The 15,595-nt window shown below is 43.2% G+C and overlaps 1 protein-coding gene across 1 annotated transcript in view; it reads right to left on the reverse strand.

The window, feature by feature from the left end:
* Window positions 1-10,158, reverse strand: part of LOC124134336 — a 31,957-nt gene extending 21,799 nt beyond the window's left edge. Inside the window, exon 1 of the mRNA XM_046499099.2 lies at window positions 9,362-10,158. Within this exon, the coding sequence (XP_046355055.1) occupies window positions 9,362-9,488 (127 nt within the window). The 5' untranslated portion in view covers window positions 9,489-10,158. The remainder of the gene's footprint in view (window positions 1-9,361) is intronic.
* Window positions 10,159-15,595: the final 5,437 nt, after the last annotated feature.

Raw genomic sequence — 15,595 nt, forward strand, 5'->3', positions numbered from 1 at the left:
TCCCCATGATATGACTATGACAGGTGGGAAGGTTGGTATTCTATAGGGAAGGTGTATAGGGGTATGGGTCTATGAGTAACTGGTCCTTGTGATGGTATGTCTGCATAATTTTAGTGTGCATATACAACCACTAGTAACCGGGTTCAAATTGATACAAAGTTATATATAGACTATTGTCATTAGAATTTCACATGCAAAAGTACATATTTTAAAAGAACCGTGGTTATGTTTGGCTTTATACCCAAAGGCAAAAGTAAATACCATTATATTTTTATTGATAATTGAAAACTGATCATCACCACTTGTTAAGGCAGCACGCCCGATACGTTGGTGCAGTTTTAAGTTATATTTTGGTCGAACTCAAAATTTCTTGTCGGGAATGAAAATAACATACAAACTGCAAGGCAGAACTTGAATTAGACAATTTGAAACTTTTAAAAGCCTAAGGGGGCAATCTTCATCACAATTAAGCAACGTCATTACACTTTCACTTTACAGAGACAGTCGTTAAGAGTCAAGTGCTCCTGAAAGTCCCAGTATGATAAACGAGAACACGAACACCTGTGGCTTGGGCCTTTAAGTCTGTGTGTTGAAGTTATAAGGCAATGCGGTTTCATGTAGGGTTGTATGAGGTGAAGTGTGAAGGGCAATATTTATGTCATGGGGGCAGTGACATATTGGCTTCAGGTGTTATCTTTTATGCACGCATGTTCACAATGTTTGTAAATACTATCAAAAATCGCCATTCTCGAAATTATAAAACGTGTGTGTGCGCGTGCTTGTATGCGAGTCCAGACTAGGGCAAGTTTTAAAGTTCTAGCCCACTGAGAGATACGATGCCACAGTTTAACATGAATAAGACTCTGACACAGTATACCGACTCCAAGCCGACCAGCCCTTGTTTTATCCCCTTAAAGCCGAACGCCAGGCAGGGTTCCAACAAGTACCAGTTTTTGATATGACGCTGCCGGGGATCGAACCACCGACCTTCCGCTCTAACCACTTGGCCAAGGAGGCGGTTTCTTATGTTGGATGAAGTGGATATAGACTTCGTGCTGTATGTGGTATTTAGGCTATGTGGTACCTGGGCATATCGCTACTCGTATGTAATATAGATCCATAGTGTAAATATGACTGTATTTGGTGTAGAATATAGGCTCATGTTGGGTGTAGTTTATAGGGTGCAGCCTGTAGGCTAATGTTGGGTGTAGTTTATAGGGTGCGGTATGTAGACTAATGTTGGGTGTAGTTTATAGGGTGCAGCCTGTAGGCTAATGTTGGGTGTAGTTTATAGGGTGCAGCATGTAGGCTAATGTTGGGTTTAGTTTATAGGGTGCAGCATGTAGGCTAATGTTGGGTGTAGTTTATAGGGTGCAGCATGTAGGCTAATGTTGGGTTTAGTTTATAGGGTGCAGCATGTAGGCTAATGTTGGGTTTAGTTTATAGGGTGCAGCATGTAGGCTAATGTTGGGTGTAGTTTATAGGGTGCAGCCTGTAGGCTAATGTTGGGTGTAGTTTATAGGGTGCAGCATGTAGGCTAATGTTGGGTGTAGTTTATAGGGTGCAGCATGTAGGCTAATGTGGGGTGTAGTTTATAGGGTGGAGCATGTAGGTCAATGTCGGGTGTAGTTTATAGGGTGCAGCATGTAGGCGAATGTTGGGTGTAGTTTATAGGGTGCAGCATGTAGGCTAATGTTGGGTGTAGTTTATAGGGTGCAGCATGTAGACTAATGTTGGATGTAGTTTATAGGGTGCAGCATGTAGACTAATGTTGGGTTTAGTTTATAGGGTGCAGCATGTAGGCGAATGTTGGGTGTAGTTTATAGGGTGCGGTATGTAGACTAATGTTGGGTGTAGTTTATAGGGTGCAGCATGTAGACTAATGTTGGGTGTAGTTTATAGGGTGCAGCATGTAGGCTAATGGTGGGTGTAGTTTACAGGTGGCAGCATGTAAGCTATTGTTGGGTGTATTTTATAGGGTGCAGCATATAGGCTAATGTTAAATGTAGTTTATAGGGTACAGCATGTAGGCTAATGTTAAATGTAGTTTATAGGGTGCAGCATGTAGGCTAATGTTAAAAGTAGTTTATAGGGTGCTGCATGTTGGCTAATGTAGGGTGTAGTTTACATAGTGTATCATGAAGGCTAATGGTAGGGGTAGTTTATAGGGTGCAGTATGTAGCTTTTACCACAAGCATGAGCTACTGATCTGAAACATCAATATGGTAAGAGGCATGATATTACCATTACACTTAAGCACCGCTATGCTTTTAATGTATTTCACTTTCGTGCCGTGGGGGGTGGTCGGGTAGCCTAGTGGTTAAAGCGTTCGCTCGTCACGCCAAAGACCCGGGTTCGATTCCCGACATGGGCACAATGTGTGAAGCCCATTTCTGGTGTCCCCCGCCGTGATATTGCTGGAATATTGCTAAAAGCGGCGTAAAATCGTACTCACTCACTCACTCGTCCCGTGGGTATTCTAGGTTAGAATAGATCCCCTGCAACCTATGCTTGTCGAACGACGCGACTAAATACACCGGTTGGTCAGGCTCGGCGACATGGGTGATTGTGTCTCAGCGTTGCCCGACAGTGGGGAGTTGCTTATGGCAATCACTGGGTTTTTTCTGGTCCATACGAGTTGACTATTGTTTCGTGTAGTCAGTATACTAATGTTTTGCTACACTACTTTGATACTGTGTGGTTATATAAAGGTTCATGACGTGTATTAAATATAATATGGCTGTTTGTCAAATAGGTGTTGTAGAATAGCCTATGTTGGCTGTAGGCATAATCTTATCGTCGGTTTGTATCATGGCTATTGTGTGAGGGGCATTAAATAGGTTTATTCTGGGTAAAGTATATTAGTGTTTGTTATGCGTAGTACATAAATACAATCTGCTGGTGAATATTTGGTTCAGATTGAGTAAACAGATGATGGGATATTTGGGTAAGTGTTTGCAGTCTTATTGTGATTGTAAATTATTATCGACTTACGATTGTCATTCCATGGTATGACAGCATCCTTAGTAAGAGTCTTGTAACTTTCTATAATCCGTAAATGAACTAAGTACAGAGTCCCTTGAAGATTCCGGGTTAGAACTGGTCTACAGGAACCCATGCTTGTCGTTAGAGGCGACTTACGGGATCGGGTGGTCAGGCTCGCAGGCTTGGCTCTCATGTCATCGTATCCCAATTGCGTGGATCGATGCTCATGATGCCAGTCACTGTATTGTCTGGTTTAGACTCGATTATTTGCAAACCGCCGTCATATAGCTGAGTGCGGCGTTAGACAACAAACAAATAAACAAACTAAGTCCAGAGAAGGTCTGGACATTATGGCAATATGTTTACCTACCACACCAGTTTACCCAATTCCGTATAATTTTTTTCGGTTTCACCGCAGTCTATAATATGTCAGCAATAAGAACCATAACTAATGTAGGTTTAGCCAGGTATACCAGTGGTTGATAGGAAGAGCATCGATCCACATCGCCGGGGCTCAAGGACTTCACCAAAAGTGACCATCGGATCTTAATTTAAGTCGGTATTACGGAAAGGGTGCTTGGAATACAAGCGACAAAACCCTTCCTTAATCACAAGAAATCCTTGCTGAAAGCAGAGTAAATTGTACGATTCCGAATATATCAGACCGCCTCTGCTGTCTAGTGGATAGGGCGTCTGCCCGGAGAGCGGAAGGCTCGTGGTTCGATTCCCATACCAAAAACGTTAAAATATGGTACTTGTTGTTACCCTGTCTGGCGCTCGACATTTAGGGGAGAAAACAAGGGCTGGTCGGTTCGGAGTCAATATGATGGTGTCTGAGTGGAGCATCCATGTTAAACTGCGGCATGGTATCTCAGTGGGATGTCACTCTAAACCAGGCCTAAGTCGGGACAAGAGTCACACACACATGCAGGCACGCTGCAATAAACGTGTAGTAATCTTGAATGCGACGTTAAACACCATTTCATATCACCGAATACACCATGATAAGACCATCTCAACCCATTGCCATGGAATCCCTAAGTCAATGCTCAAGAAAGAATCATTTCGACGTGAAATCAAGATTAACACAAGGACACCAGAGTTGATCATGCACTCGCAATAAACAAAAAAACAATTTTCCTCCTGTTCTTTGCGAAGAAAGTACTATCCCTTCTTTATTTTCACATATCCCAAACTTACATAGATCCTCTACATAATGTATCGGTGTCATTTTGAAAAATGTCCTAAGTTGCTACCGTTACCTGCTGAAAAAAGTACAAAAACAGTGTTTCCCAAAATAGTCGCAAGTCATGTGACGCAAAGATGTAGAGGAAACAATTAAATGATAATCACACAACTATTGCCATATAGGAATTACAAAACATGCCTTTATAATAGAATTCGATGTCTATATATTAAAATAAGTAGGTCAGTTTAAAAAGCCAAACAAATGTGTTTCGTTAATAAATTATTACAGAATACGATTTTTTTAAAAGGCTATTTTGTAGGGAAATAAAGTGTAAGCCGTATTTAACTATTTCCAGATATTCTGTGATGATGGTCTTTGACTTGAGCATGGTGCAGACAAACCTTAAAACATAATCGGGACGAGCCGGGATTCGAACCTATGACCACAGAGTTCTGGTGAGCCTAAGGGACGCAACTCTGCACAGCGAATAGTGGCGCCTGCAGTCGACCAGACACTCGTGTTCACCCTTTACAAAGAGCGACTGTTTATTTCTTAAGGTCGTATCACCACTTTTACAGCTACACTGGCCGACGTTCCTCACGGCTGAGTTGAAACTCAGACACAGTATGACCTCCTCCGGGGTCTAGTGTTAGAGCCTCCGCCCGAAGAGGGGATGGTCTGGAGTCCGATCCCCTGCCGCGCCATACCAAAAGACGTTAAAAGATGGTACTTGTCGTTACCCTGTCTGGCGCTCGGCATTAAGGGTCTAAAACAACGACTGATCGGCTCGGAGTCAGTATACTGTGTCTGAGTGGGATATTTATGTTGAACTGCGGCATGGTATCTCAGTGAGCTAGCACTAAAAATCGGCATCAGTCCGGACTATTACAAGCAGCCACACACACACGTGCATGCATGTTGCAATATGAGTGCAATAACCTTGGACGCGACGTTACATCCAATTTCACCTCACCTCAGGCACAGTATAATGATTCAGAGGCGACCAGACCAGTCCTTGTTTTATACCCTCAATGCTGAGCACCAGCAAGGCTACGAACGAATAGTACTACCATCTTTTAACGTCTTTTGGTATGACGCGGCTTGGAATCGAACCGCCAATTAATCTTCCGCTCTACGGTCAGACGGTCGGAGTTGGTCACGTTACTTACAGACTCATTTAACCCGGCTAATCTGTTTTATTAGACAATATTAACGTTTTTATGCTTACGAATTAAGGTATATGAATAATTTTTCGGAAATTATGATCCAGCCCAACCCATCCCAACATGACACCGGTATCAAGAATCGAATCACAGTGCAAGGAAACCCTACATTGCAGAAAACATCACTCTCTAATTATATCTGTACGCGAAAAACAAAGAGATCATATCCGTCAACTTTAATGGTGCGATGAGCACGCGTCCGGTTTGTCTTCCTCGTAACGTTCCATCAAGGATACGTAGACGAGTCAGGAAGGACGAAACGTGAACAACACCGAAAAAACTGCAATGACATACTTTACTAATATCTTGGTAGACTCAAAACAGTTTGTTGTGTGGGCGTATGGAGGAAGTTTTATAGAATGATTCCATCTTAATTGGATTTGTAGAGGATGACGAGATTGATTGAGGTAATAACGTCCGACATTCGTCTGATGCTCATCTTAAGCAATATTAGGTTTGAATGAAATAATAATTCATAGGCTTAGGATAAATTGGCACAGGGTAGAGTTACGTTTTACGAACAAATAAAGACGCCAGACCGATGTAGTTTATTTGAATGGGAACGAATTCGTTCAAAGAAAAGAAACATTTGAAAAATCTATGTAATCATGTGGGGAGGGGGAGAGGGTGGGGGGGTGGGGGGGGGGGAGGATTGGAGACTGGGTGGGGGGACTTAAACGGAGGTGGGTTTGAGATGGAGACGGAGACTGAGATGGGGGGACAACTGTGGGAGTATAGTTTTACGCCGCGATATCACGGAGGCCGACACCAGAAATGGGCTCCATACACTCCATATGTGGGGAGTCGCACCCGCGTCTTCGGCGAACGCTTTAACCACTAGGCTACCCCGCCGCTCGCTGGAAAACTGTGGAAGACTATGGACACTGTGGTGGAGGAGAAAGAATGATATGGGGATTGAGCCTGAGATGGAGGTGGAGACTGAGATGGGATGGGGATAGGGTAGACTATCTATACTGTGGTTAAGGAGAGTGTGCTGGGGATTGACACTGTGGCGGAGGTGGAGACTGAGATGGGGATTGACACTGTGAGGCTGGGATGGAGATAGGGTAGACTATCTATACTGTGGTTAAGGAGACTGAGACGGGGATTGACACTGTGATGAAGGTGGAGACTGAGATGGGGATGGAAGTGGAGACTCAGTGAGGGGGATAGGGTAGACTATCTATACTGTGGTTAAGGAGACTGATTATGAGATGGGGATTGACACTGTGACGGAGGTGGAGACAGATGGGGATTGACACTGTGAGACTGGGACGGAGGTGGAGACAGAGATGGGGTGGGGATAGGGTAGACTATCTATACTGTGGTTAAGGAGACTGAGATGGGGACTGACATTGTGAGACTGGGATGGGGATAGGGTAGACTATCTATACTGTGGTAAAGGAGACTGAGATGGGGACTGACATTGTGAGACTGGGATGGGGATAGGGTAGACTATCTATACTGTGGTTAGGGAAACTGAGATGGGGACAGACACTGTGAGACTGGGATGGGGATAGGGTAGACTATCTATACTGTGGTTAAGGAGACTGAGACGGGGATTGACACTGTGAGACTGGGATGGAGATAGGGTAGACTATCTATACTGTGGTTAAGGAGACTGAGACGGGGATTGACACTGTGATGGAGGTGGAGACTGAGATGGGGATCGAAGTGGAGACTCAGTGAGGGGGATAGTAACTGTGACGGAGATGAGGGTGTAGATGTGGACTGAGTAGGGGAAGGAGACTGAGATGGGGATGGAAGCGTCGTCAGCAACATCACATCTGTGTATGAGAGTTTTGTATGCGTGTATGCGGGCTACACAACACTTCAATCAGCCACACATAAAATGTCACTTCTTAGTTAAACGCTACCCACACACAGAACATTTATACAAAGTCGCCTGTAAGTGAGTGAATGAGTTGGAGTTCACGCCCTGTTAGCAATATTTCGGCAATAAAACGACGGGGGACACCATAAATGGGCTTCACACATTTTACACATGTGGAGAATCGAACCCGGGCCTTTGATGTGACAACCAAAGACTTAACAAATAGGCTACCCCACCACCCTCGCCTTAAAGCATTCGGAATCTATTCGGTCTCGGAATATGAATAGAAGAGTGAGTGACAATGAACGCTGGTTCAAGCAACACTCTGTAGTATTACATGGCAGTGACTTAAATCTAATTAAACCGCAGTTAGAATTACTCCAGTTATATCACGACAAGCTTTGAATCATGGGGACTTGGCAAAGAAAACTAATGGTTCATTGCAAGCGGGACTAACGTGCTGTCGGGGTCCGATGACACACAATCAACTTACGACCAATCAATCTTCATTTTAGTCAGATCGAAACAAGAAGCTCTGTGTACTGAGGGCCTATTCTGCGTCCGCATCCCGGAGCTGAGTGAGTGAGTTGGGTTTACAATATTACAGTTATATCGCGGCGTGTCAGCTTAATGTAGGAGGAAAGCCCGAAATGACGCAGGTCTCAGACTTTTCCCACTTCGGTGAAACCCACGAGCACGGATATGGTGCTGACAAACCTAGAAACATAATCGGGGCGGACTGGGATTCGAACCCACAATCATAGGTTTCTGGCGCGCCCAATAGACGACTGGGCCACCCGTGCCCCCTATGAGCAAAGGATATTGCCTCGGCAGCCAAAAGCAGCTGAAACATACTACCCTGACTCGGCTGACATTTTGACCACGCGATACCCAGGCTTAACGGTCGCCTATTAGTATTGGGAATCGATTCCATCTGGGAAGGTGACCCTGAGTGAGAGTGAATGTTCAAACTGCACCATGGGCGACCGGCAAGCCAGTGGTCGATGGCATGGACAGCGATGCACGCGGTCGAGGCACGATGACTTTACAGTCCGGTCACACATTGTGACCTACCGATAATCACTCTAATCGGCTTTGGGTACTGAAGACCTGTAAAGACAAGATAGTTTCTAGATGACAACTTCTTTTTTCTATCATGATGCCATGAGTTGTCATCCATAAAATATCTTGTCTTTACTGTTACTTACAAACTTCTAAAATTGCCAGACCAACAGCCCATACTGAGGACCTGTTCAGTACCAGAATCCCCGCGGCTGGCGTATGACAATAGAACAGTTCAGCCAGACGGCAGCTTTAAGTACTACCGAAGATTCGCCATACTCTGTGCTTTTCAGATTACAAAATTGACAGGTTACACTGTTTGCTATGTTTAACTTGATACATGTTAGCGTAGCCACGGTATGGCTCGTCGATAAAACGTACCAACCACAGTTTTATTTACCGTGGGTTTGGTCACGGGTTACAATAGGTCTTCAGCAACCCATGCTTGCCGTAACAGGCGACTATGCTGTCTTAAGAGGCGATGCATGTCATCGTTTCCCAACTGCGTGGATCGACGCTCATGATATCAATCACAGGATTGTCTGTTCCAGACCCGATTATTTACAGACCGCCTTCATATAGCTGGAATATTGCTGAGTGCGGCGATAAACAACAAACAAACAATAGATGATGGCGGCCTGTAGATAATCGAGTCTGGACCTGATAATCCAGTGATTGATATTATGAGCAACGATCAACGTCGAGGAACGATATGACAAGTAATCAACCAAGTCACAGAGCATGACCACCCAACTATAAAGTCGCTTCGTACGACAAGAGTACGTCGCTGTGTCAACTGGAAGTGACATATCTTGAATATATGCTGTCTTTTGTGACATATCTAATATAACGCTTGAGTAAAATCTCAAGACCTAAGCGATAGTCACACATGATTGTCAGGACTGCCGAACACATGTTTCAAGATGTGCCACGGAATAGCGAGGGGGTTGGGGAATCACGGGCTTGACATGAGACAAACTCTCATTGGATACCAAACACTTGGGATTCCGGGCCAGATGAGTGCCAAACCTGAAGTGATGACAAATGAAAACACGAAACATCACCTACCTTGCGTTGCCGAGTCCTGCTGCTGCTGCTGCTGCTGTCGTCGTCGCGAGGGGCGGGAGGGATAGGCGACGCCGACAAGTAGGAGCACGAGACTGATTTTCAGGAGCCAACTCACGTGCGTGTCCATGGGAAGTGCGGCGCGGGGCTCGCAGCTTGAATAGTATCTACATTAACTGTCCCGTAGCAGAGTCGCAGGACTAGACGTAATCACAACCCCCTTCTGCTATACTGAACATAGTTGGGGAACGACCGGTTTCTCGCCGACAATGCATCGCTTGGTCTTCCAGTATCTTCCTTGACGACGAACATGAACAGAAAGCGACAGACGGTCGCTTGGTCACATGACCACGTGGACTTGAAGCTTGTGGGGACGTCTGCCTCCTTAACATCACCAGAGGGCGGTATTCTCTTGAAAAAAACACCCAAGGAATTTTGGCGCTTCTTGTTTGACCAATCAGCACCTTCGTCGGCGCCCCATTGTTAGGTAGCAGCGTGCGACTGTGCAGGGCCTTACCATGAGGGCTCACGTCGGCTGAGGCGAGGCTGCTGCTACCGAAACACGTACACACATCCCGGCCCAACTGTTGATACAAGTATCCAAGACCACGAACACAAATCAGCGTTGCGCCTCGCCTGTTTAACCCAGTCAACAATGCAGCCGTAATTACACTTTATACAAGAACGATTGACAGACACACTATCAAGAGAAAAACTCTCCACACTTGTACCTACCCCTCACCCAAACCTCGTTACACGATTACAACACCGCGCACGCGGTCCAGCTTGTACAACTATCAATTTATCAACTACAATGACAAATCAAGCAAGCTGTCTGCTGAAGAACCACTTATGCAACATTTAGCACTTTATGTTCAGGTGTAATCCCACTGAGGTCATTTTCAGTGAAATAAACTTAGGATGTGCTTTTGCGCGCATAACCCGTGTATAGAGGCGCTTGAACACATTAGCATGGGAATCAATGTTAATACTGGGGAGTGCAATACGAGAGCTCTGCGTGCGTTCACAACGCGCTTATCCCTATCAATGTTACCAGGTTGTATCCTTGGGCTTGAGATCGACAGCGTAATATCGCACTAAGGCAGTAAAAATTCATAGGACACTCTACGTTTTTAAGTATGATTCTTCAACCTCTGAATCCACTACACAATGGGAACGGGTCGTGAAGCGATCAACCAACATTCATCCTCGAGGCGGTGTGATGAGGGAGAAGATTTCTGTGTTTTGCCTCCCACGCAAATCGATACAGTGTATGACACCCGAGTTATGAGGTCTTGTCTATTTAAACGTGATATATGGGAGAAACGTGATTACTCTTTCCAACAAACCAGTATACACTTGCCTAACATCAGAGTGAACCATAAACTTTTAACACAGGACAAGCCGCAAACATTCCACTAACTCACTGATTGACAGCCCTGACCTTGAGTTGTATTAACTTGCTAACCGTGACTTTAACGGGCTTTTCTTAAAGATAAACGAATATTATGAATAATAAAAAAAACTATAACTCTATCAGTAGAATATAATTGAACGCACACGTGTTTGATGAAGGAAATCGATATTAATTTTAATTGAGCAAGTACATGTAATCAGTTTAAGTGTATATATAGAAAGTTTATTCATACATATATATAATTATGTCTGCACGTACACGGTATTGTATACTGGGTCATATCTCTATTCAAACACATGTAAACGACTGTCTGGATATACATGGCTTGACATAGACAAACGTCTGGTCCACATGGATGCAGAGAGTCTGCAACACATAATGACTTAGCTACTATAACAAAGCTGATCCGATCTTGCAAAGGTTCACAGGTGGTTCATGTGGCCGCTTTGAACAATATTTCAGTAATATATCGGATCAGTTTAATGTGTGAGGAAAGGCCGAAGTGATAAAAGTCTTAGACGTTTACCATTATTCCCATGAGCACGGGTATGATGCTGACCATATTATCAAGGCGAATCTGGGATTCGAACCCACGATCATAGGTTTCTGGCACGTCTAAGGGACGCAAATCTGTGACCCAGGTCCATATGTAGTTCAGTATATACATATACCTTTTATTTCAGTCCTGAGACTTGTCGTGCCTTACTCAGTTGATATTCAAAGTAAAAATTGATCCCCAACATACATTTTGTAAGAGCTACTTAGGCTTAGATTACTAATGTGATCTTACTGGTTGTGTGTCGTCGTTCCTGACGGCGTGGAAAGTTGCCCTTGCTATCAGCCAATGCTTGATCTGGTCCACTCGATTATCCACACACTCCACGATTTTCAGGTAGTAATGCTGCCTTCAGAGTACAATAGCGTTCACTCACCCATTCTGTGTTCAACATTCCTGAGCATAAACAACATACATGGTCCAAGTTTAAGGATTGCACGTCAATGCTTGATCTGGGAATACTATTCACAACTGATTCAGCCTCCATTTGAGAGAATGGAATAATTATCATACTACTATATATCAGGTGAGTTGAAATGGGGTTTAACTTCGCGATCACGATGATTGCACTTATTCATTACTAGTCCGGACTTCTAGCGGTTTTATAGCGCTGTCCAACTAAGCTACGATGCCGCAGTTTAACATGGATACCCAACTCAGACACAGTATACTGGCTCCCAGTTGACCAGTCCTTGTTTTAGCCCCTGAATGCCGAGCAGTGAAACAACAAGTACCATCTGTTGACGTCATTTGGTAGAACCACCAACCCTTGGCTCTCCGGGCAGATGCTTTATGTCAGAAACCTGACACTGTGGACACATGTTGTCAGTCGTCACAGTAGATGGTATACCAACAAGGTTTCATTTAAAGGCAGGCAACAAGCGTTTATTCTAAACGCTGCCTAATCCTTAAACAAGGCTTGCATTGCCGTTCCATTTCAGCGTTTATTATTTTCTAATTGGTAGTTCCACACCAATGCTAGAAAAGGAATTCCATTGTGACGTATTTATGTCACGTGTTACTTTAGGTCTTCCAGCCTGTGGGTATTAGTCGATTGCTTCCTTTTAAAGACATATCTTCCAAAACACGTCAACGAGAACACTAGATTTACAATACATATTTCTTTTTGTTTGGATTGTTTGTCAACTCAGAAGATGAAAATTATATATTTAAGCCTTTTGCGATACTGTGAAATCCTTTATTCCGGACGTTACCGTTTCGTGTTAAATGTTTCGGATTAACCTATTTCCGGATTAACGAAACACTGTTAAGGCTTAAAGCACGATTTTTGGCTTTCCTAACGATTGTTAGGAAAGCGAGTTTTCTGGATCGACAGGGCCAGGGTAATCGGGCTTTCCCTGTAATTTGTTCATAGTGTACGGGTGGCCAAAAAGACGAATTAGTTATGCAGAGTAGCGTCCCTTACTTTACCAGGATCCAATTATGATGTGTTCAAATCCTAGAATCGCACTGCTTATGGTCGTTGGTGTCTCAGCACCACACCTATGCCCATGGGTTTCACCAAATTTCTAATAAACGTCTAAAACAATCGTCGGCTATCCTCCGACATCAAGTTTATTGTTAAAAGCGGCGTTAAGCCCAACTCACTCACTAGAGCAAGGATATCAGCCACGCACTGAAAATGTCATCTAAGATTAACTTGAATTTAACCCTATGTTAGAATAATCCAACCGACTAATAACAATAACCTTCTTTTACGATGGCTAGGTTTTTTTAAAGTGCATGACATGTGCACTCATTCGCAAACATCTCACTGACGTTAAAAAGAATTTCGGAGTTGTCGTTTCTATGTTTGTGGCCGTGTTATATTTATCACGTGACAGGGACACGAGTGTGAATTTATCTAAGGTATTAACTTTTCAACAAATGTGTGCTATAAATCTAATGTTAACAAAAGTAATTACTTTTTCAGCTGATAAAACTAAAAAGTTAAGAGTCCAATTTACTCGCTTTTCTGCGCACTGTCACCGGATACACTGATTGATATCCAGTGTTTAGTTGACCATATATCACGAGCACAAAGAAATCACGTACCGAATAGGATTGAAATAGGATCAAATTATTTAAATATGGCAGATGATATCATGAAAAAAGTAAACAAAGCAAATGACGACAGATGCATTCATTCTTAGCACAACGAAAATGGGTTGTTCCAGATCCCACCCTCGACTTGATATGCACACCTACTGTCAACATTTTTTAATGTATTTGATCTTATACCTTGTCACAGCTTAAAAACACTCACGGGCTTGAAAAATACCAGATAAATTGAACGTGCGTAACCCAAGCATGTGGGTACAAGTCGTAATATGCGTTTTTGTGTTTGACAATGGTGACGTTGAATTCCTGACAGTCGATGGTGATCGTAACGTGTGTTTGTATGTTTGTATGTTTGATAATGGCCCTGATATCATGCACATTTCGTTGCAGTAGGAAACACAATGATTCACTGACGCCTTATTCTAGATTCTATGTGTTGGCTTGTTGTTTAACGCCGCACTCAGCAATATTCCAGCTATATGATGGTGGCCTGTAAATAATCAAGTATGGACAAGACAATCCAGTGATTGATATCATGAGCAACGCTACACGCAATCACTGCATATGGCAATTACTTGCTGGGAATAAAATTAGATGCCACTAAAAATTCTTGAAAAGAATTATGCTTCAGGGTGTTGGCAAAACAAGGCGTGCCACAAACATTGACATTGTTGCAAGGACATTGCCCCCACCTCCCCCAACCCCCCAAATCAAATGGTTATATATGTATATATATATAAAGTGAGTGTTTAAGAAAATCTAGAAAATCAAAAAGAGATGAAAAACGAGAAACGAGAAGTTCGACATTGGAAACAGGGAAATCACGAGTGTATAACATGTAGAAGACATTTCATGGTAAGACCGTTTTTCACATAAAATATATTACTTTCGGGAATAGAAATGAAGGTTAGGGCCACAACATTAAGATGCTTATCGAACATTTTAGACACTATTCACATTCCAGAGTGAAATATAAGATCGTTTAGTGGAAACGCATGATTAATCATCACGAAAATTCGATTATTCTTGATAAAGCACGACATGTACCCGGTGACTGGTGTTTTCACATGATGTATTCTATATTGTATTTCCTGAGTAACTCTTGATTTTGACGATTTGAACACAAATCTCTCGCATCGAAATAATACATCGCACCTGACATTCCGTCTTCTACACGAAGGCATAGAAAGATAAACCAAAATACAAAAATAACTGAGATTGGCATTTATTGATAACTGGAGGAGATAATAAGAACGGCGGACCACATGGACTTAAAGACTATCAGGACTTCGAACTGAGGATAGAGCGAACCACTAAACAAGACAGACCATGATAGTTTGTTCCGTTAGAACGCCAATAGGTGTCAAAATGAAAGTCACACTTCATTCCTTTTCAACCATATGTGGCGGAAAATGAAAATGATGAGACAGAACTTTTTGGCGATTGAAGAGTGATTGTTGTTTTTAATTTAATCTGGATTTTGTAATAATAATTGTTTTACATAATGGGTCCATTTTCAACTAGATTCAGCACCGTGCACTTTTATTTACTTTGGTTTATGTGTTGTTTGTTGTTTTAATATCAAATTGGATGTACATTATGAGCAACGATCCATTCCGTCAGAGTATGATGACGCCATCAACCAAGACATCGACCACGCGTTCCATAAAGATGCCTCTTACGACAAGAAGGGGCGGTCGGGTTGCGTAGTGGTTTAAGCGTTCGCTCGTCACGCCGAAGACCCGGGTTCGATTCCTGACATGGGTGCAATGTGTAAAGCCCATTATGGTGTCCCTTTCCGTGGTGTTGCTGGAATATTGCTAAAAGTGTCGTAAAACCATACTCACTCTTACGACAAGCATACATTGCTGAGAACTGTTCTAACCCGGAATCCCCCCGGGGTTAATATAATTGGAAGTGACATATACTGAATATATGTTGTCTTTTGTGATATATTTGACATAACGCTTGAGTAATCTCAAGACGTAAGCGATAGATAGTCACACATGATTGTCAGGACTGCCGAACACATGTTTCAAAATGTGCTACGGAATATCGAGGGGGGTGGGGAATCACGGGCTTGACATGAGACAAACTCTCATTGGATACCAAACACTTGGGATTCCGGGCCAGATGAGTGCCAAACCAGAAGCGATGACGATGAAAACAAAATCTACCTTGGATGCTGCGGGACCGACTCTAA

This window comes from Haliotis rufescens, unplaced genomic scaffold, assembly GCF_023055435.1.
Source record: "Haliotis rufescens isolate VD_foot unplaced genomic scaffold, xgHalRufe1.0.p SCAF_11, whole genome shotgun sequence".
In the NCBI taxonomy this organism is placed as follows: Eukaryota; Metazoa; Mollusca; class Gastropoda; order Lepetellida; family Haliotidae; genus Haliotis; species Haliotis rufescens.